General features: G+C 39.7%; 1 protein-coding gene across 1 annotated transcript; it reads right to left on the reverse strand.

Moving 5' to 3' along the window:
- Positions 1 to 11,431: 11,431 nt before the first annotated feature.
- Positions 11,432 to 20,950, reverse strand: LOC131245182 (uncharacterized). The gene is made up of 5 exons (XM_058244457.1): positions 20,304 to 20,950; positions 18,948 to 19,142; positions 15,540 to 15,569; positions 14,322 to 15,431; positions 11,432 to 12,245 (listed from the first exon to the last, which is right to left on the reverse strand). Exons 1-5 carry the CDS (start codon positions 20,754 to 20,756, stop codon positions 11,694 to 11,696), a joined length of 2,340 nt encoding a protein of 779 aa, XP_058100440.1. The 5' UTR covers positions 20,757 to 20,950; the 3' UTR covers positions 11,432 to 11,693.
- Positions 20,951 to 22,303: the final 1,353 nt, after the last annotated feature.

Genomic DNA, 22,303 nt, shown 5'->3' on the forward strand with positions numbered 1-22,303 from the left:
GATAGACGGAGTGGATTTGTCACAAACATCACGGTGGGCCCCACCTATATTTCCAGCGCAGGAAGTTCCAGCGAAAAGCTTTCGCAGGAAATCCGCGTCCCGAAGTTGCACCACAACGTGTGCCACTTACTGGCTTTAGTCGTCTCCATACACTAACACCCTCGAACATGCACTTGTTAGCTGATCACACTGCAGCTGCCATCGCGCAATTCATTTCTTGACTTTGGCGACAAAATCCGGGTTGATTGGGATTACTTTCTTGATAGGAAAGGATTAAAAAGAAAACCTCGAAACAAATAAAATAATACTAACTATAGATTATGACAAACATGGTGTCCCCACTAGTTAGGTTTGCTTCATCCTATGTAGTGGGAAAATAAAAAAAGGGCCTTGAAAAGGTGTGAGAATACATACATTGAATGGGGAGAGTGGAAAGGATTTAGCACCATTTTGAAAATGGTGGTAATTCATGTTCGGTTGCATTTATGAAATTATATCCAGCTGTTATGGAGCATAGCTCTAAATGATTCTGCTCAAGCAATCCTAACCATCTAATTGATGAATCTCATGTGGATGATTAAAAGTAATTGGTGAGTGGTCCAATACGAAATTGGAAATAAGATGGTCACTATGGTGCTCCCACTGTCATTTTTAGTTAAGACTCTATACGCAGGTGGTTAGAAATTTGGATGGTCTGGATTGGCTTACAACTTTGCCATGTGTCTACATGGTGCAAAACCAACATGGGAGGTTTTTTGGGACATGCGGAGTTATTTGATACTCTGCAGGGTGTGAGATGGTTCATGCGCATGCAGTCTGAAATCTTACATATGTTATATATGTAGCAAAATCTGAGCCATTCAAATCATGGGACCCATTTTAGATAGGTTCGAACCCGAAAATATAATTGATTAAAGGATCCTAAGATCAGATTAATGGAGATTTGTTTGTTGAATTAAGATCCTTCACTCTAATTCATTTCAGGCCCATCAGACCACCAATCTGAGAATTGAGTCATCAGTAACGTTTAGTTTTTCGTCCGGAACCATCTAATGTCGGACCCATGATTTGGACGGTTCTCATATAGGCCACGTGTGCAAATTCGAGGTGCATGTGCATTTGAACCTTCGCATCCAGGCAGAGTATATATGTACATCACTCCTAACCGTCCAAATCATGGAGCCATACGATGTACGATTGGTGGCCATCAAACGAATGGTTAAAACGAAAGACATTCAATCCTCCAAAATTCAGTTCGTAAAACGTCTAGTAGTCAAAGGCTAGAATTGTTCAGTAAATCTGATTATTGATGGAAGTGTCAGTCCCATGATTTGGACGGTTTAGATCGAAGAAACTGTCCGCCACTTAAAAATAACTTGTGCACGCTTATGGATAGTTATACTCCGGCAGCGCATAGAATAAAACCTGCCCTGGAAAGGGGATAATGTAATATAATATAAGGTCGGGATCAACAAATAATATAAAATCCGTACGTGTCATCATATAAGATCGCCCCACGTGTCGCCTTTAAAGACATTCCTCGACGTGGCAGACTTCATGTAACCGTTGCCATCAGCGACCGTTGAAGATGGCGCGCTCTGAAATAAACACGTGGCACGTTTCAATTGGTTACGACACGTGAGGGTGTTCGGAAAAAGTCTTACACCACCGCACTTTTCGAGACGACCCAACGTTCCGATTTTTCAAAATAAAAGCCTGGCGCTGATATTTACGGGCGCGGATTAGGCGATTTCGGGGTAACAATCCGGAAACGGATGGGCTACTCCCCCTGACACCATCCAATGGCTGGTGGTCGGTGCTCTGTGGGCCCCACCATGATGTATGTGTTTCATCCATTCCGTCCATATATTTTTATCCCAATCTCGAATGGACTACATTATACGAAACGGTGTTGAATGAGTGTCCACCATTAAAAACATTTTGGAGGCCATAGAAATTTTGGATCAAGCTGTTTTTTTGTTTTTTACCTTCATCTGGTCCTGTATGACCTAAACGATTGGATGTCAAATAAACAGTAAACTGGGCCTTAGGAGGATTTTAATGGTGGATATCCAATCACTATTGTTTTCATGTGGTGTGGTCCACCTGAGCCTTATATCCCTCTCATTTTTGGGATCAAGCCCTAAAATGCTATGTAGAAATAGATGAAACATATACATCATGGTGGGGCTCACAGAGCACGGGCCACCAACCACGAGGCTGGTAGCAACGGAAGTAGCCAATCCGTTTCCAACAATCCCTGATCGTGGGCCCCAACATGATGTATATGTTTCATATTCACGCCGTCCATCCGTTTTTCCAACTCATTTTAGATGCATTGCTTAGATCCAAATCTCAGGTTGGCCTCACTGTAGGAAACAGTTGTTATTAACCATTGAAAACTTTTCACGGGACACAAAAGTTTTGGATCAAAATGAGAAGCACTATCCACCTGTCATTGTTGTCACGACCCCTCTCTAATACTACCATCTACTTTATGGGCGTATATATATATATATATATATATATATATATATATATATATATATATATATATATATATATATATATATATATATATGACAAAACTTATATACAACACATATATCATGGTGGGCCATGGATTAAAAGAAATATGACAAAACAGATGGACAGCCTAGATATACAACACATATATCAAGGTGGGCCCTGGATTTGGGTTCCAGTTGGGTACCAATACCATATCCATTCACATACCTTGTCTGACTTAAAAATTAAAATTGCTAGTTATACCATCTTTACGCCATCTGGTGTCACTTATCCACTGAGTAAATTATTTGGTATTTAAATAAGGGAAAAGGTTCTATGCAGTTGACCTCATGGGGACTTCCCATGAGGTCGAGCTGTGTTGGCCCCACCGTGAAACATCAATACCGTGCATTTGATGGGTTCCCTTTAAAATATGGGATATCCCAAAAATCAGCTATATATTGAACTCAGGTGGGCCATACCATCTAAAATCACGTGAAGACATGCCTAAAACATATAAAAGCACTTGGTAGGGGCCACCTAAAATTTGGATGCATCTGAAACTTGGTCTGACCCCTCATCCAAGTGGGGCACACATAATGGATGGGCTGGATTTGTGAACCACAGCTCGGTGAGCCCAAAAAATGATTATGAATATTTTAATGGGAGGGTAACCCCTCTCAACTTTTGTACGTGGAGTGGCCCACAAAAGTCATGGATTGACTTGATTTTTAAGCCCGAGGCCCACCATGGAATGGTGCATTTGCTGATGGGGTAGATGTTTGACACACATCAGGATGGGGCCACACAGCTCAACCTCACAGGAAGTTCATGAGCTCGGCAGCATAGAACCTTTTCTCTTTAAATAAATATATTAGATACTTATCCTTATACCTCTGTTTCTCATGGTATGGTCCACTTGATAGTTGGATTTGCTTTATTTTTAAGATAATGACTTTAAAATTATTTGGAAAAACAAATAAACAACATGGATACATCATACATAAATCAATGTAGGCCCCATGGTAAGGGCCACAGTGTCTTGGGTGAGGCCACTGGTTCAATCATCCGTGTGAAACACTTTATCAAATTATCAAGGCTTTTTTATTTTTTATTTTAATTTCTTTTTGAGGCACTTGGTGTGTGAGGCCTGCGGCTAGCCCTTACATGAAGTAAGCTTGTCATGATAATAGGATGCCCTAAAAATCAACACTAGCTAACCATCATATGGGAGCCCACCAAAAAAAACCTATCAAACTGCTTTAAAGCTCATATAATATAGCCAGATTGGTTCAAAATATAGGTGTCCCAATTCCATGGTGGGACACCCTTAATGGGTAACATGCAGTTCTCCCACACACAATAGCATTGGAGAATAAACCTAACCTTGCTGAAAAACCCTTTTTTTTTTTTTTGTTCTTTCTTTTTTAATATAATTTTGGTAAACCAGAGAAAGTGATATTCATGATTCTTAGTTAATGATAGTTTATTATAAATTAATTGAAGTATTAGGAATATATATATTTTTTAATTGTGCCGGTCGGGTTTGAACACTAGCGGGTGTAAACCCATATCTAGCCCAACTATTAATCAAGCTTAAATTAATATAGGCCATCCATCCATTTTTCCAGGTCATGTAGCATATCCAAAGCTCAAGTGAAATACACCCTCGGAAACAGTGGAAATTGAAAACCTATCTTGAAAACTTCTTAAAGTCCACATAAGTGATATTTGTGATTTTACTTCATACATGTTTGTTTGACCTTGTATACATGATCCCTGGGAAGGTTTCAACGGTGGATATCACTGTCCCCGCTGTTTTGTCTGGTGTGGCCCACTTGGGCTTTAAATATGTTTCGATTTCAAGCTCATGCCCTGAAATAAGCTGGTAATATGGATGAACGGCCTGGATAATGATAAATACATCACCCTGAGCCCCACAGAGTTACTCATTAGGCAATCCCCGTCCTGTTTCGTAAGCACTCTCATGAAAATTAATGAGCAACTCAGTGCGCCATAGCATACCCAGTAACTGCGTGGGCCCCACTGTTCTGTATGCTGTCCATCTATTTTATGAGCTCATTATTAAAATAAGCTCAAAATTGAAGCATATATATATATATATATATATATATATATATATATATATATATATATATATATATATATATATAGATCTTCGGTGGATGAAACATTGTGAATTGAATGTCTACCATTGAAAACTTCTCGAGGCCACTGAAGTTTTGAACCAATCTGGTATGTATGCTTTCCCTTCGTCCATGTCTGTATGACCTTATAAACAGGCTAGATTACAAATAATTATCACTGTGGGTAGGGCTGGACACGAACCGAGTTAGCTCGCTCGACTCGACTCTGTTCGAAACTAAGTTTGAAATTACCGAGTTCAAGCTTGCCCGAGTTCAACTCGACTCAAATCGAATCCAACTCGAATCGAACTAGGATTGAACCAGTTCAGTGACTCAATTACTTCGATATTGATGTTACTTACTAAGTGTTTGATGAAATGACGCAATGAAGTGTGGCTGCCTGGCTGGTGGCAAGAAAGGTATGTATATGAAACAAATACCATTTTTTTTCTTGATTTTTATGTTTCTTAGAAGCTATGTGATGAAATACCTGTGAAACTATTGTTGTTGTTTTATATACAGTGAGATTTTGAAGGTGCAATCCCTGTGTTTGTAAAAATGATGCATAGACGAACTTGGATTGATCTTGGCTCAAACTCTACTTGAATTGACCCGAGCCGCTAATCGAACCGAGCCGAGTTAGCCAGTCAAGCTCGAGGACCAAGCCGAGCCAAGTTCGAGCTGGGATCAACAAGTGGTTGAGCCAAGTCGAACTGCACAGCTCGACTCGTGTACACCTCTAACTATGGGCCCTAGATAAGTTTCAATGGTGGACGTCATTATCTCCACTATTTCCTATGGTGTGGTCCACTTGAGAGTTGCATATGCTTTAATATTGAAAAAATACCATTAAATGAGTTGATAAAACAGATAGACAATATGGATTAGACACATAATCATGTTGGGTCCACAGTCTACTTAGTATGGTATAAAGTACACAATTCACTTTTGATCAATGACATCTTCAACCCCATTTTTGGTATAAAGTACACAATTCACTTTTGATCACTTTTGATCACTTACACCCTTACTTTTGCGTTGTTGATACCATAAATGGCATCGAAAGGTAGGGGTGTACATCGAGTCGAACCGAGTCAAACTGGCCTCAGCTCAACTTGGCTCGGCAACTAGCTGACCTCAGCTCGAACTCGGCTCCGTCCTTGAGCCTGACTGGCCAGCTCGGCTTGGTTCGGCCAGTAGCTCAGGCTAGTTCGAGCCAAGATCGAGCCGAGTTCGCCATTGCAACATTTCCACAAACACCTGTACTACACCTTCAAAATTTCATTGTTTGTAAAATAAAAGTAATGGTTTTACAGGTATTTTTAATTTTATCAAACACCTACATAAAAATCAAGAAAAAATGGTATTTGTTTCATGTACATACCTTCCTTGCCACCGGCCACACTTCGCTAAGTCATTTCATCAAACACTTGGTGAGCAACATCAATAGCAAAGTAACTGAGTCACTGAACTGGTTTGATTCGAGTTTGATTCGAGCTGGATTCAATCCAAGTCGAGTTGAGCTGGGGCCAACTCGAACTCATTTTAGAGCTCAAAAATCAGTTCAACTCGGTTCAAACTCAGCTTTGAACTGAGTTAAATGGAGCTTTTTCCAGTCGAGTCGAGGGAGCTAACCGAGCTAGCTCGGTTCGGGTACACCCCTAGCTACGAAAGGGTCTAAATGAGCTGTATCACAGGTAACGATACAGCTAAGTCTCCCGCCAACATTTCATACTTATTAAATATCCAATCCGTACAAATAGTAGTTCACACAAGGATGACGATTTATTTGAAAACCGGACGGCTGGTATCATGGATCAATACACAACATCAGAATCAATGGACAGCCAATAGTATGACTCAGTGACTGCTGGGGTTCATCCAATGAGTGGATCGGCTGGATTTTCATTTCATATGATAATATGGTGTGGCCCACCTTTTTTCACGTATTGGATTTTCCACGCATGTGAAATGTTGGCGGAAAATCTTGGTGGTATTGTAACTTACGATACAGCCGCTGTATTTCTTATACATATCAGTTTCCATTGAAAAAAATGAAGTTTTGAAATGCCATTTTGGTGGAACGAATTTGAGAAGGCTGTTTGCAGTCGCTAGATTGCACTTTGGAATTGAATCGCCTCGCACGTGGACGAGATACACGTTTGAAAGATCGGATCTGTTCCTCAGGTGACTTCAAGAATAGGAATGTGAAATCTAAAAAAGAAATCCCAAATCATTACTAGGTGAGAGTAAACCATACAAAACAAATGAAATAAAAGAATACACAACTGTTCCAATTATATATTTGTGGCCCACCTATCCTCGTGATTTCCATATATTTTGTAAATAGAATATAAACTTAGGAACGGGTCAGATCTTCACATATTTTAATTTTTTTCACATAAGATGCGAATGCACTTTAAAATTTTACTCGCGTGAGTGCTCGCATAAATTCTGAGAGAATGAATTGACCGCTTTAGATCTAGTAACGAAGCTTCGTGAGAAGCATCTAGGCTGCTTCTCGCTAGTTCGCCTGTTGCCTCTGTCGTGACTCAGGATACAACTCTATCGCTGCCCTCTATGGCCCACGTGGTATGTGTTTATATGATCTGAACCGTCCATCTTGTTAATCCTTACTATATAAAGTACAAAATAAAAAATTAAAACTGAATGGATGATATATGCATTTAGAGAAATGAAAAGAAGATTTACGTCTCTCATTCAGATCTAAAAATCAAAGGTTGGGATCTTGAATGAAGCGTGATGTTTAGAAACTATCTTATCTTCAACAGTAAGAAAAAAATGAATAGTTCAAATCATCGGACCATGTAGACTGTCGCAACAGATGCAGAACGAATCTTCCGCGTGACTCGCGGACATTAAAGGGGATTTGCGCGAGTAGAGAGTGAAGAGGTGATCATATCACATGCCATCTCGGCAGACGTGTATAAGATCGGAGCCACTGATAATGTATATATGATAATTTTAATGTTTTCCCCTATAATTCACTCATCATATTGGAAAAAAAATTCTTACAAAAATGTATGATTTTGACGAAAATCGATCGGTCTATAATCAGCATATATGTGTGGACCACTTAATGAAATCAGGAATTTGCAGAATTGTATTTTTACATGGTAGTATTTCTGTTACATGGATAAGATATAATGCATATGTCATGTGTATTGAGATTCACCTGTTGAAGCTCTCCTCCGAGAATGGCTCCAGTAGACCAACCAACGGTCGAGAGTCCCCGTCGTCTGCTTTTGTCCACGTGAAGCGCCTAACCTCCACCAACCGCATATTGCGGAAGAAACATTATGACCAAAATGCCCTCTGCATTATCACCGTCACCTTGAGTTGAACCCTGGTGGGATTTGATTGGCCCACATTCGTCTCTCAAAGATGGCCCACTCAATCTCGGCCGACCATGAATTGCCTAGAGATCAGCCACGGCTCTGTGGGGCCCACCGTAATGTACTTGTTTTATCCACGGGGCAGCTAGTCAGTCACGACGCGGTTTGGCTTGGGATGGGACCCAACACCAGCCAGCTAGCTTGTGTCAAAGCTCTGTGGGTCCACCATGATGTATGTGTTTTATCCATGCGGGTCATCCATTTTGTCATCTTATTGCAGGGCTTGAGCCCAAAAATAATGGGGATTTAAATCATAGGTGGACCGCATCATAGGAAAATAGTATTGATTGAATGTCCACTATTAAAAACTCCCTAAGACCCATTATAATATTTATTTACTATCCAACTTTTTGATAAGGTTACACATAAATGAATGAAAGAAAAACACACATATTAGCTTGATCTAAAACTCTTATAACCTGTTTTTTCAAAAAAAAATAATTGAAAGTAAGCACTAAAAAGTTATATTATAGTCAATATAAGATTTAGATTTGTTTTATTTTTTTTTGACTCATGTTTGATTGAATGCAATAATGGAACAACTTTCAAACATGCTTTTCACTTAGCCAATTAAATGCCATGATGTCAGGAATTATAAGGACTTAAGTAATCTGGGCAATCTACCTCTCCTTGAAGATCTGAAGGGTGAGCCCATCTTTTGCATAGCTAGACAGGCACGTGCGAGATTGCATGTTTGTATGTGAACCACCGATGTACAATTAATGCACAATCGAGAGATTGGTGATGTGAACGGTGGAACACGTGCCAACATGTTACACGCTTAATAGATCAGGACCAATCATCAAGAGGGGTCGAATGGGAACATGCCATGTTCACGTTGAGCCCCACTCGATAGATGGCCCGGATCTCGCACATGTTTGCCACATGCCACGTTGGCATGTTGAGATTCACGACAGGAAACTCTCTTCCCATGAATTGCTTTATCATTTCTTGGAGCCCATTGCATGGAAACTTCCTATGCATGTCATCCCAGAAAGAGAGAGGGGGTATGCATGTTTTAGAGGAGTGGTATTCACGTTTAAGTAGATTAGGGAATTGCTTCAGTCCAACCATATGTCCATCTCTAGTGGGCCCATCAGATTTAAGGTTGGGACCACCGTCCCAAGTATAGGTATCATTCGCTCGTCATGTGGGCCACAATGTTGGAATCAATGGAACCGTCAGCCTCACTTAATTTACATTCAAGTGTGGCCCACGTAGTGAGCAGATGAGATTGGTTGGATATTTATGGTGGAAAAAATAATACTATGGAGACATAAAGTAACAGTTTTGGTAGTTTTTATTGTAGTTTGTCAACCTAAGTTTAAATGGAACGCGGATTACCTGTTAAAGTCTTTCCCAAAAACTTCATGCTAGAGGAAGCTCTATGGGGGCCAATGTGATGTTTGTAAGAAATCCACCAGTCCATCTCTTTTGTTAAATTATTTTAGGACGGGCCTCTGCAGATTGTATTTCATTAACAGGAGCAAAGGACTGCAAGTAAAGCAGAAGCATCTGGATTTATTATTATTATTTATTTATTTTTTTTTTTTAATTTAAGAGGGGGTGTGGACCTGTTGATTGAGAAGTGGGTCGCACAACAGGCTAAAAAATACCTACCGTTGAAATCTCCCTCGGTCCACCCTGATATTTATGTGTCATCCATACCATTCATAAGGTTATTTCTACTAGGATGAATTGAAAATACAAATTTATTAACCTGATCCAAAATTTCCGTAGCCTCACAAATGTTTCAACAGTGATATACTCATTCTTGTCATATGGTACACTTGAGTTTTAGATCTGCTTCATTTTTGGGCCTATGTCATGGAAGGTTTTGAATTTCTCTCGAGCACTAGTATCAAGGTCTGTCCCACCGAGCTTTCCAAGTTCTTTCTAAAGGCTTTTGCAGGCAATCCGTGTCGGTTTAATTAAATGGCCATTTTAATTGTTGTTTGGGAAAACTAGTCAGCTCAAGTCAAGTATATATTATTTACACCTTTTTAAAGGAGTTAAATGCTATGGCGAAATATGAGGCTTGATACACAGGCACTTAGAAATATTATGTCACATGCATTAGTTCAAGATTGTGTAAACCATCAGATAGTAGACACTTTACAGTCCAAAATCAGGTAGGCCAATCCTAACTCTAATTCATGGATACCTTATTATTATTATTATTATTGAAATAGGACCATTGGATATTTTCATTTTAACTGCTCAGTGTCCACAAATCCAATGGTCATATCATCAACGCAATTTTTTTGATTAGGGTGTATTTCATTGGACCAAATTTCATGAAACACGGAGAGAAATGTAAAGGTTTCTATGCTCCACCTTGATGTTTATATGCCATCCAAAACGTTTATAAGGTCATTCCCACTGGGATGGAAAAAAAACCACCCCAGAATGGCCATACAAGTGTTTCAACGGTGGTAATTCAATCCCTACTGCTTCCTCTTGTGTGGCCCACTTGAGTTTTGAATCCGCCTCATTTTTTATTGTATGTTCTAAAATGAACTCACAAAACAGATGGACAGGGTGGATTATCACAAACATCACAGTGGGCCTCACTTAGATCCGCATCAAACTTTTGCACCTAGTGCAACCTACCGGGATCCATAATTTAAGTAGTTTGGTTTGAATTGCTTGCTTGCATGTCATGCATGCAATTTCCAAGTAATTTCTAAGTACATGCCTATCATCCATCACACACTGCCAGAAATTTCCAAGTACATGTCTATCATCCATCACACACTGCCTGAAATTTCTAAGAACATGCTTATCATCCATCACACATTGCCAGAGTATCAAAGTTTCTCTTCCCCACCAAGAATACTCACAAAATTCTACCTTGCCCTTTATTCTGCGACACGAGGAATCCAAGTTAAAAAGCTTTGGATAGCATATCTTCTTTAAAGAATGACAATGGGACACTTTGCAATGGGATGGAGAAGTGGGTCTCACTGCATGTGTGGCACACGTGTATGAGGGATTTTGGCCATTCATCACGTGCGGAAGACTGTTGGTATGCCCTGTCTCAGATATCACGCTGGTCTGCTTACCAGGTGGGCCACAGATGCAAGTTGAATTTGGTCTAGATGTCATCTTATTACCATTTATTTTCTCAAACAAGTGTGATCCACTTCAAAGTCCTCCCCCCCAGATGAGTGGCCTAGATTTTGCAAATACGTGCAGCATTATCACTCGTATAGCAAGGCCCCCTTCACCATCCTATTAAAAAATGCAAGGAATCCTATTAAAAAAAATTCAAGATAGTTATGAAATAATTTTGAAAATCCTATAGAGAAAAAAAAGGTGGGGGATTCTGGAAGAAAATTACCTAAGCACACTGTTCGTTCTCCGCCTCTTTTTGTTTCTTTATTGAGTAAAAGGGATTTTTTTTTTTTCTTTTTGGAAATGGGCCATGACTTATACAAGATGAGAAAAACAAAAACAAAAACAAAAACAAAAATATAAACAAAATAAAAATAAAAAGACAAGAAATGAAAACCTCTCAACCGTCTGTCCTAATGACCCACCTCCTTGGGACTTTTATCAGGCGCCAGCTTACAACATGAGATATGAACAAAACCATGAAAGTGGTATCATAACTGCACCTCTATAAGTTCCGCTCTATAAATTCCCAGATCCTCTCTTCCATATAAATACGGTCCCTGAGCCGACGTGGCATGTGGCGCTCATCTGGAAAAACCAAAAGCTCATAGGGCTTGCCAGCCGTGACGAATGCATTCACAAGCCTTGCCGTGTGCCTGAAATGCACATTCTCATCGATCATCCCATGCACAAGCAGCAACTTCCCTTTGATCTTCTGCACATGGTGCATGACAGAACTGTATTCATAACCCGCTGGGTTTTCCGAGGGCAAGCCCATGTACTTTTCCGTGTAGAATGTGTCGTACCCGTCCCATGCTGTCACGGGAGCGCCAGACACCGCGCACCGGAACATGTCGGGGAACCTTGCTAGAGCCATGGCTGAGAGGTACCCACCATAGCTCCATCCGTACAGGCCAATCCGACCTGCTTTTGCAAGGCCCTGTTTTATGAGCCATTCGGCTCCTGTGAGTTGATCTTCGGCGTCGATACGGCCAACATTGTATTTAAGGGAGCCCTCGAACTTCAGCCCACGCCGTGCCGTCCCTCTATTGTCTAGCTGCAAATATGAAGGAACGTGAACAAGTCATACAGCGATGTCAAAAGATCAGAAACCTTTCAAATTGTTGCAGTAATGAGCAAACATGGAATGCATACAAATGACATGAACAAAGATAATAAACATGGAATGCATACAAATGACATGAACAAAGATAATAAACATGGAATGCATACAAATGACTTGAACAACGATAATAAGCCCATCAAGAAGGGAGATGAATGCTCAGTTATTGGACTGATGGAAATCCACAGATTTTGCAGGTGATACCAAAATTCCTAATTTGTCAAATCATTACTGAACGAACCTACATGGATATGAATACAGCTGTATCTTGCCATCCACATTTCATAGTTTTCAGTTAAAACTTTTTTTCGCAGTGCATTTTTTTTCAGGGTTCTAAGGTAGGGTACTTGAAATTTTCAATCAAGACTGCAGTTCTCTTTATCTTTAATTATTTTCCACTTGACGTGCATGAAATATGTTTTCCGGAGTTCCAATGAGCAAAAGACTTTTTTTTTCCCTACCTTGTTTCTTTTTTCTTGTGTTTTTTTCCATATTGCAATTGGTTTGAATATCTTGCATGGATGGCTTTCATTTTGCCGTGCATTTGGGATGGGTGAAAAGTCAGAGAAATGCACCTCACCAAACATAGCTTGCAATTGCCATGCCACCTCAAATGCACTGTGGAACTAAATCATCTGTTGTGCCGAAGTAATCAAACCACTTGGCAACCCTAGTTTCAAACTTCTATAAATGATCCACGTAGTACAAAGTGCAAAATATTCAGATTGTTCCTATTAACTGACCATCTACATGAATCTTAAACCCTGTTTGGTAGACGCCTAAAAAATGAGTAGATCTCATTTTAGCTAACAGTAATTATGTACTAGAGATATTGATCTCTAATACATAATGAGTTCACACTGATAGTAATTATGTAACGGAGATCAAGATCTCCAATAAATAATTGCTGTTAACTAAAATGGGATAAATTCATTTTCAGGTGTCAACCAAGTAGCTTCATTCAATATAATAAGGGTAGAGTCTGCCCCCAAACCAAAAGAAAGATAACTTGAGTGCTCAGACCTTGTCTTTATATTTTGCTCCACCTAAATGTCTTCATATTCAGCAAGATTAGCATTTCATGGAAAAGAAATCTTACACATCAGGTAGAAGTCCTATTTAGCATTCAAGTCACAGAAAATGCATGTGCTCCGAACTTTCAGTCATTTATTCAGTTGGGGGGCATTTGGATCGTAAGTTACTTAAGATAAGCTACTTATGCCTTAAGTAGCTTATCTTGATTTCTACTTATTAAACTGAAGTGATTAAGTAATTTTGAATAAAAATGCTACTTATAATTGATCATAAACCTAACTTGCTCATCTCAAATAAGTTACTTATCAACTGCCGTAAGTAGAAAAAGTAACTTATTTGGTAGTATCCAAACGGGCCCTTGGCATGTCAAGGTTGCGGTCAATACATAACAAAACAAAAGCATTTTATAGATAAAGGAAAGTTATCAAAAGAAGTTCAATTAAAAGAATTCAGACTGAGTTGTACAGTTAATTGGTGGAACAATTACCAGGAGAAGCATATTTTCGTGGGAAACTGACGATGCAGTTATATTTGCGAGGATGCATTTCATACTGAAACAGTCTATAAGAGCCTGTTTGAATTGGTGGAACCCAAAAAAGTTAAACGTGGAAAAGAAAACGTTTTCTGCTGATTGCGTTAATAAATTAACATACGAAAACTGTTTTCATCCGAACAGTTTCCTCAATAGAAGGCATTTTCCTTTTCCATTTTGAAATTTGTTAATCTCATTGCCACACTTTTTGAGAAACAGATTTCACTTTTTGATCATTGACCATTGTATTTTTCCCTGAAAATCACTAAAGTTCAAACAAACATCCTTTTTAGGATTCTTTTCCACCAATGATGCTATCCATGATTTTCCTCAAATGTGATATTTTCCTTTTTAGACCTACTTTTCAGGTTCACCAATCCAAACAAGCCCTAAGAGATAACCCATGGCAGAATGCACGTACACAGTAATAGGCAGATACTGACCTTCCATACTAAGATGCCTTTGCTCCTTAAATACTGAGCTCTCATGTCAACTGTATTCATCCATGAATCGGAAACAAGCTGGACACTTGGACCACCATAGACACTGATTAAGGTCTTGTAAGGAGGAGGTCCAAACCTTTTCGCGTCAGGCCTGTATAAAGCCCCATATAAAACTGTGCCATCATTTGCTTGTATATGAACAATCTCCGGGGGCAGAAGTTGAAGCCTTTTGAATCTAGGGACTGTAGATGGTTGCTCGTATAGAGGCATTATTAAGCTTCCATCGTGCAATGAACAAAGCAACACCCGAGGTGGTGTGTTCAAAGAGTCATGAACATCAACAAACCTCTGCATCTGATGATCAAGGACAACAGCATGTCTTCCCTTGCCATCAGTCAACCTCTGTGGAGGCTGCAACGGAAGGCTCCAATCAGGGAATAGATTGGTGCAGTATAAGTGACCCTGCAAAGGCCCATCCTTGGTTCCAGTGAAATATACAAGACCTGCATTCTCATTGACACCAGAGATTTGCTCAACCATCCAATCGCCTTCTGTGATGGGCCCCAAGCAAACCCCATTCCTATCATGAAGATAGAGATGTCGAAAGCCTGTCTTATCACTAGCCCAAATAAATCCTCCAGAAAATTTATCGACTCCCTTGTCCAGAGGTGTAAAACATTCATGTAAATTGACCCATGTGTCCTGTTCTTCTACCAGTAGAACTTCCCTTTTGCCCGTACTGATATCAAACCTAAGAATCTTTAGTTTGGAGTGGGTCCGGTTCAGAACTTGAGTTATCAGACTGTTTCCAGGCATCCAACTGACCCTGGCCAAATATTCTTCATCCTTGTTGGCTTCATCCTGGCTTCCGCAGAGAAGGTCCATCCAAGTAACTTCCCCACCACAAGCAGAAACAACCCCAATCCGGACTTTGACATTTGACGTTCCAGCAAAGGGATAGGCGTGGTCTTCCTGTGCATCTGAACCAATGGAGTTTTTTCCTTGATGCATGATTCTGAAAAGAGGTATCTCTGATGCATCAACTTGTGTGAATGCAATGTACTTGCTATCCAGTGACCACCAGAATCCAGCCTTTCGGTCCATCTCCTCCTGCAGGTATGAAAAATGAGCAGATGAGACAGAATTTGGGTGACAGCTGTAGAAAAAAAATCTTGATTGGGGGAGAGAGAGAGAGAGAGAGAGAGCCAGGAATCACACCTGTGCAATATATTCAGCAAGACCATGCGTCTGAAAACACAAAAGAAACCAGAACTGTCAGATTTAAAGGATCTTAACTAGTTTTCAGCAAGCTTAGTAATTTCAACTTACATCGTTTCCCTCAAATAACATCTAGCTCGAATTGATACTGTAAGGGCATGCAGCCATACAATGCCGGAATTAATTTCTCAAAAACCAACAAACACTATAACACAAAATGTTCTGTGCAGGATACTTTGATTATTAAGTGTTGAAAGTGGTGCAGAAATGATGCGAATGAAGTTTGCAGTGGAAAAGAAATTTACACGAGAAGGAACAAGGAAAAAGCAACTCTACAGGGATCACAATTCACAACCCCAAAAGTCTCCTCAGAGAACTAATTTCACTAAGAGGAAAACATCATGAACTCCCTTCATCTTCCTTTCATTGTCATAACAAAAGAAAACCTAGGTGGCCATTTGGTAGCAAGAAAAGTTGGAGCCCGCCCCTGGCTTGTCCAGGCTTAAACTTTTGGAATTGCAGTCCAGCATTTGTTAAGAAATATCCTACCCACAAATCCAAGAAAGTCAGGCATGGATTGTCTCTGTTTTTACCATTAGCAAGGTCTCCCTTGTCTCTGCAAATAGTCAACTTTTGGTAGACCAGAGCACATATCCTCTCGAGTTTCATACGTCTCCAAAGCAGGAGTCCTCTGTGCATTGAACTTTCATCCATCCATGGTGGCCCCGCAGACAAACATGTGGTAGGCATCCCATTGCTCCCTGTAGAGCAGCCCACCTAAGTTTTGGATCTAGCTAATTTTTTGCCCTGCACACAAATGATTGTTGCTGATGAACATGTTTTGGGCATCCTATCTTCATGTATTATTCTATTTCTAAAATTATGCTTCAAACTATATCTACTTGGAGGATAATATAAATCTTCAGGAATTATTCTATTTCTAAAGTTATGCTTCAAACTATATCTACTTGGAGGATAATATAACATACGTGATCTATCTACTTGGAGGATAAGTATAACAAATGTGATCTATGCAGACACGCCCACCAATACCTCCAAGTTACAAGACGTATTCAGCAGATTGGGATGCCCTTCCTGCGATTTTTTTCCTACCAGAATTGATGAAAAGGTTTTACTGTCTTAAATAATGTAAGGTGTGGGATGTTTTTTTTTTTTTTTTCTTTTTTTTATATACCAGAATTGATGAAAAGGTTTTATGGTCTTAAATAATGTGAGGTGTGGGATGTATTAATCTATGTGGGTACTTCATTTGGGATCTTTCTTTTTTTTTTTTTTAAAGTTTAAGGCAAAGTGGGTGGTGGATGAATGTAGTCGAATTATTTGTATAATAGTTATTTATCTGCATTAACTCCTAAATAGTCTTAATATAGGGTAGTTAACAAACAGCAGATGGGCCTATCCTCCACAGAGACCCAGACAGGTCTGATCAGGACTAGATAGACTTCAACAAACAACAGACAAGCTATGTCAAGTGAGATGTATTAGTCGGGTGGGATTCATAATGAATTGATGGCTTCAACAAACAGCAGACAGGCTTGTTCTTGGCAGACTACAGACTTCAACAAACAACAGAGATGCCTAACCAGGACAACATTGGCCTAGCTAAACAAGACCAGGACAGGCTATCCAGGCTTGAACTTCTCCTACAACCAAACGGACCCTAAGGACATACTAATATATCTTCTAGTCTTAATCACTAATCTCACCCAACCTGCTAACTTTTAATTCATCCCATCTTGTTGACCCACAGAAAATAATTTTTGTGCACCCTATTTAGGATCCAAATAGACCGTATAGGTTCCAATAAACCCTGGAGTCAAGGTATTAAAAAATGGTTACATAAAGGTTGCCGTTTTGTGTTATGGGGCCACAACAGCCCATATTGTAAAGGTAATGGCCATGGCTGTTACGATCACTGTTACCATTATGAAATACCTTGCCTGGAGCTGTGTCCTTCACAAAACCCATTTTTCTTTGCATCAAGATAAATAACTTGTCACTTCCTAACTGAGGTAATTACTAAGGAGCGGGTGAGAAAATCATGATATACAGCTAATAATGGTGTGTGCATAATCAAGGGAAAATAAATAGCAATTGGACGAACACATGGTCAAAGTGCATGAGCATCTAGAAGAACTAACTTAATGCAGGGCATCTGTCAAAGCATTTTATTAGTAACTACTATATTCTATTGCACACTTGTCCTTGCCAGTTTCCGTCAATTGAAACTTTCGACATCCACAAGATCCTTTGCCCACCCATCAATAAACCAATCAAGACATGCTTAGATCAATGCAACACCTTTTCTTCAGATTCATGTATGATTGACCGTTTTCTTGCTTATTTTGTACAACAATTTAACATATAAAAATGTGGCTAAACCAATAGACTTATAATTCCCAAACAAACAAATATTTAAGTATCTTAGACCTAAATAACCATATCTAATTAAACAAAATGTGTTAAATAAGTAGTTTAAAATCTTGTGTGTTTATGTGTTTGTCATGGTGTGCTATAGCTGCCGTTACGGGGCCATAAAGGCCGTTATGTAAAGGTAACAGTGGCAACTGTTACACATTACGGGGTTATAACGGCTGAATCAGTCATTACGGAAAAAATGACCCATAACAGCCATTACAACCCCTGTAACACCCCATTGCACCCCTTGTAAAGGCCATAATGGCCCTGTAACAGTCCATTGCGGGGCTGATACAGGTCTTTTGGTTTTTTTTCTAAAAAAGAAAAAAGAAAAAAAGAGAGAGAGATCGTAACGCCGTTACAACTTGTATTGTAATGGCCACTGTTGCCATTACAGAATACCTTCTTGCTTTAGAGCTCATCATATGGTTTGAAAATTTGCTAATACAAAATAATTCCACCCCCTCTCCATCTACCATTGACCTTTTCCTGGGGGGTTGGGGTGGGGTGATCATGTTCTTGCTTTAGAGCTTATCACATTGTTTGAAAATTTGCTAATACAAAATAATTCCACTCCCCTTTAAGCTCTTCATCTACCATTGACCTTTTCCTTTCCACAAAATCTGGACTGGTGGTCACATGTAATTATCTCACCCATATCCTCATCATCAAAGCCTCATCCCAACTAATTGGGAATATGTGATTACCTCAGGACGATAAAACATAGAGGTGAATGCTTATACTACCAGGGGAAAATGTAAGCTAGCTTCCAGTGAAGTTGAGCATTTTGGATTCATATTTCATAACCATAGATGTCACTCCTTGCTACTTTAACCATAGGCATTCTTTTACAGGTAATAAACGGTAGCCTTATATCTTTTAGAAAGCAGGCCCAACATTTGAAACAAACATAATCTGGTCTCAAAAGAAAATATTAGAGAACATATGAAAGGAAGAACCAAACCTCACCTTTGCATTTCCTCTGGCACCAGATGTTAACTGTTTAGGCTCGCCATATGACAAATTCAAAACATGCAGCTCATCATCTCTTACGTAAGCAAGCATACTTCCATCTGGAGAGAGATGAGGATCAATAATTGGCGAACATGCTGAGCTTTGCAGCTTAAGTTCTGGTTTAGAACAGGAGACATCCTTAAAATAGATCTGTTGATTGAGTGCAAAAGCATGTCATTATTAAGTTTAAGCCATGTGTAAAAGGAACAAGTAACTGTCATACTTTCAGAGGATCAAATCATCAAAACCAAAATCATATATAGACTAAAGGCAACAACCAAAAAACGAATGAATTGTTTGAAGTAGGACAACAGCAATAGGATTCACAACATTGATGACTAGCATGAATTGATGTCTTGAGTCTGCGAATTGAAATTGAAAAGCAAATATGAAGAGTGGAAACTTGCATCTCAAGAACTGACACCTAAAATTTTAGGACTTTATTTTTTTGTCCAAAGAGAATTCCCACACGACGAGAATAGCCAAATCAAAACCAAAACCAACGGAGTCTTTACACGAGAAAAGAATCGATAGTCAGAGATTATTCCCCTACAGCAACACGTCTTTCAAGTCAACAATCTGGGAGAAAAACCACATTAAAGCAACTTCTTAATAAGCAAATATTCAAAAGTAGAAAAAAAAAATTAGAAAAAAAAATACAAAAACACAGGTGTCTCAAGGGTTTTACTACATAAAACAAAAGGTATACCTACGTTCAAATTGTAAAAGAACTGCAGCCCATATTGTATACCTACATTCAAATTGCAAAAGAACTACAGCCCATATTCCTTTGAATTAGCAAATTCTAGTTCACTAACACAGTGTTTGGAGAACCCAATTATAGTTTTAAAACCATGAATTTCAAACCTGTCTGAAATCTGAATCATAAATACAGGTCTCAAGGCGTGTTCGGTAGCATTTGATTATGCAGCAAAATCATCTAAAGTCCGCAAATGTTCATGTTGGAAAACGTTTCTAGTCAGGCTGGAAACAACTTCCATCATGGTAGCTGTGAGATTCTCATCCAAATGAGACCTAATGCATGAGAAGTCCTCATAACGATTCTATTATTACAAAAACTACCATCTTCAAATTAAAAACTGGATATGTCAGAAGACATTCAAACAAACACCCGATAGCAATAGCATACTCATTGCCTGCCTGTCTGGGCGAAATTGAGAACAACAACCCAAACAGATACTTTCTGTCCAAATGTGCCTTATTTTCTCCAAAATTCCGATTCGGGCGGGCACCCAAACGGCGAATTCTCAATTAAAGCAAACCAAGATCAGAGACAAGAGGGAAACGAACCCCGGCGGGCAAAGGCACCATGATACTGCGCTTCTTCGACCCAGCTGACTTCACCCACTCGTAGCGCGTAACACCCAGCCCACGCTCCCTCATCCGCTCCCTCCTCAGCTTCTCCTCGGCCGACAGATTGCTCTCATCCAACCCTCCATCCGGCGGGCTGAAGATAAGCTCCTGCTTACGTGTCGTGATATCAAAGGCGTAGACCCGCCGGCTAAGTGTCCCGTCGGCGCTGAACAGATACGATATCGAGCAATCATCAGGGCTGAAGGCGACCGACGACGGAGCGACGTAGCCCGGCAACGGATACTGCACGATCTCCTCCACCGGGAAGAGGAAGCAATCGTCCGGCACCGAAGCGGCGGAGGTGTCAGTCAGAGGCATGGCGATGCTGTTGGAAGGCTCCGATTCTGCCACGTGTACTCGCTTCTTCTTCTTCTTGCTGCAAGCTTGCATTACAAGAGAAATGAGAGAGGTGAGGAAAAATCCCTAGCGGTGCCGGCCGATCGGTTTTGTAGGAGAAAGGGAGAGATGGGAAATGGGATTCGGGATTTTAGTTTGACTTGGGATCGGGATTCGTGGGTGATCAGATGATCTTGACCGTTGGATCGAGATCGGAGGAGTAGGGACGACTCGGGTCGGCAGTTCGGAGTCCTTTATTTTCTTTCTTTCTTTTTATTTTTTTTAATGCTAAAAAGGAAGCGGATTGCGTACTGAGTAAACTCTGTGGGGTCCACTGTGATTTATTTATTTTATCCACTCCGTCCATCCATTTTAGAATATAATTTTAATTAATAATACAAAAAAGAAGTATGTAAAAAACTCAAATGGACCACACCATAGGAAAAAAATGTTAATTGAAATTCTACCGTTGAAAATTTCTTGGGGTCCACATAAGTTTTTGATCAAGCTAATATTTGTCTTTTCCCTTAATCATGTCTCTATGGTCTTATTTACAGGTTGGATGACAAATAACCATCTCTATGGGCCTTAGAAAAGTTTCAACGGTGGAAATCATTATTCCCACTTTTTCCTATTGTGTGTTCCACTTTAGCTTTGGTTATACTTCAATTTTGGACTCAACTACTAAAATGAACTGGAAAAACGGATGGACGGCGTGGATAAACTACATACATTCAGAGGTGGACCCAAAAGAATTTACTCAGTACGATAAAAGAGTACTGAGTACGCAATCCGATTTCAGCTGAAATACGGAATTTTTTTTCAGAAAACTGCCTTCTACGGCTCCTTGTCGGTGATTTTCTAGCCTTTCATGAAATTTTCTAGCCCCACGCGCGCATTTTCCACACACACATCGCTAGGTTTGGTAGAATACATCCCTACGTATTGCTGTAGGATACATATTGGGACTTCAGCATTGGATCTGGGATGATCTTTCCAGTGATCCAGACCGTCTATATGATGGGACTCACGTTATTTAGTGGAGAGAGAAAAGAACCTCCTAGAATGAAACCTGTGCCGTTTTGAATAATTTCCTTTAAATGAAAACGTCACCGCCTTTGAATAATCAAACGGTTGAAATATTTCAATTTGATTTATTTTTCATAGACCCAAGTACGGTGGGTCTCTTGGTATAAACGGTTTGGACCGTTAAAAACTGCCTTGATCTAATGGCTAAAGCCCCGTTTTTTTAATATTGCAATATGTAGTATGTATTACATTTTTAATGTAGGGTCACTGTGATGTATGTGACTTATGTACACACTGTCCATTTATTATATGAAAATCGCATATCGGCCGTTTTGGGTTGATGTGAATGTGTGAATACGTCATTTTTAAATTACGGATTCTCCTCTCAAAAAGATATCAACAGTAGAAAACCCTTTTCACAATACGGTGTAGATAGCATTTTTATCACTCCATCTCTTCTTACATGTATGGACGATCTGATGATTTGAATAGCCCAATTAATCAGAATCATGAGCAATTCACTGTATTAAATACATTTTGAACGTCCTGGATTGCTCACATATGGGCAAAGA

Source organism: Magnolia sinica, chromosome 5, assembly GCF_029962835.1.
Source record: "Magnolia sinica isolate HGM2019 chromosome 5, MsV1, whole genome shotgun sequence".
NCBI classification, from domain to species: domain Eukaryota; kingdom Viridiplantae; phylum Streptophyta; class Magnoliopsida; order Magnoliales; family Magnoliaceae; genus Magnolia; species Magnolia sinica.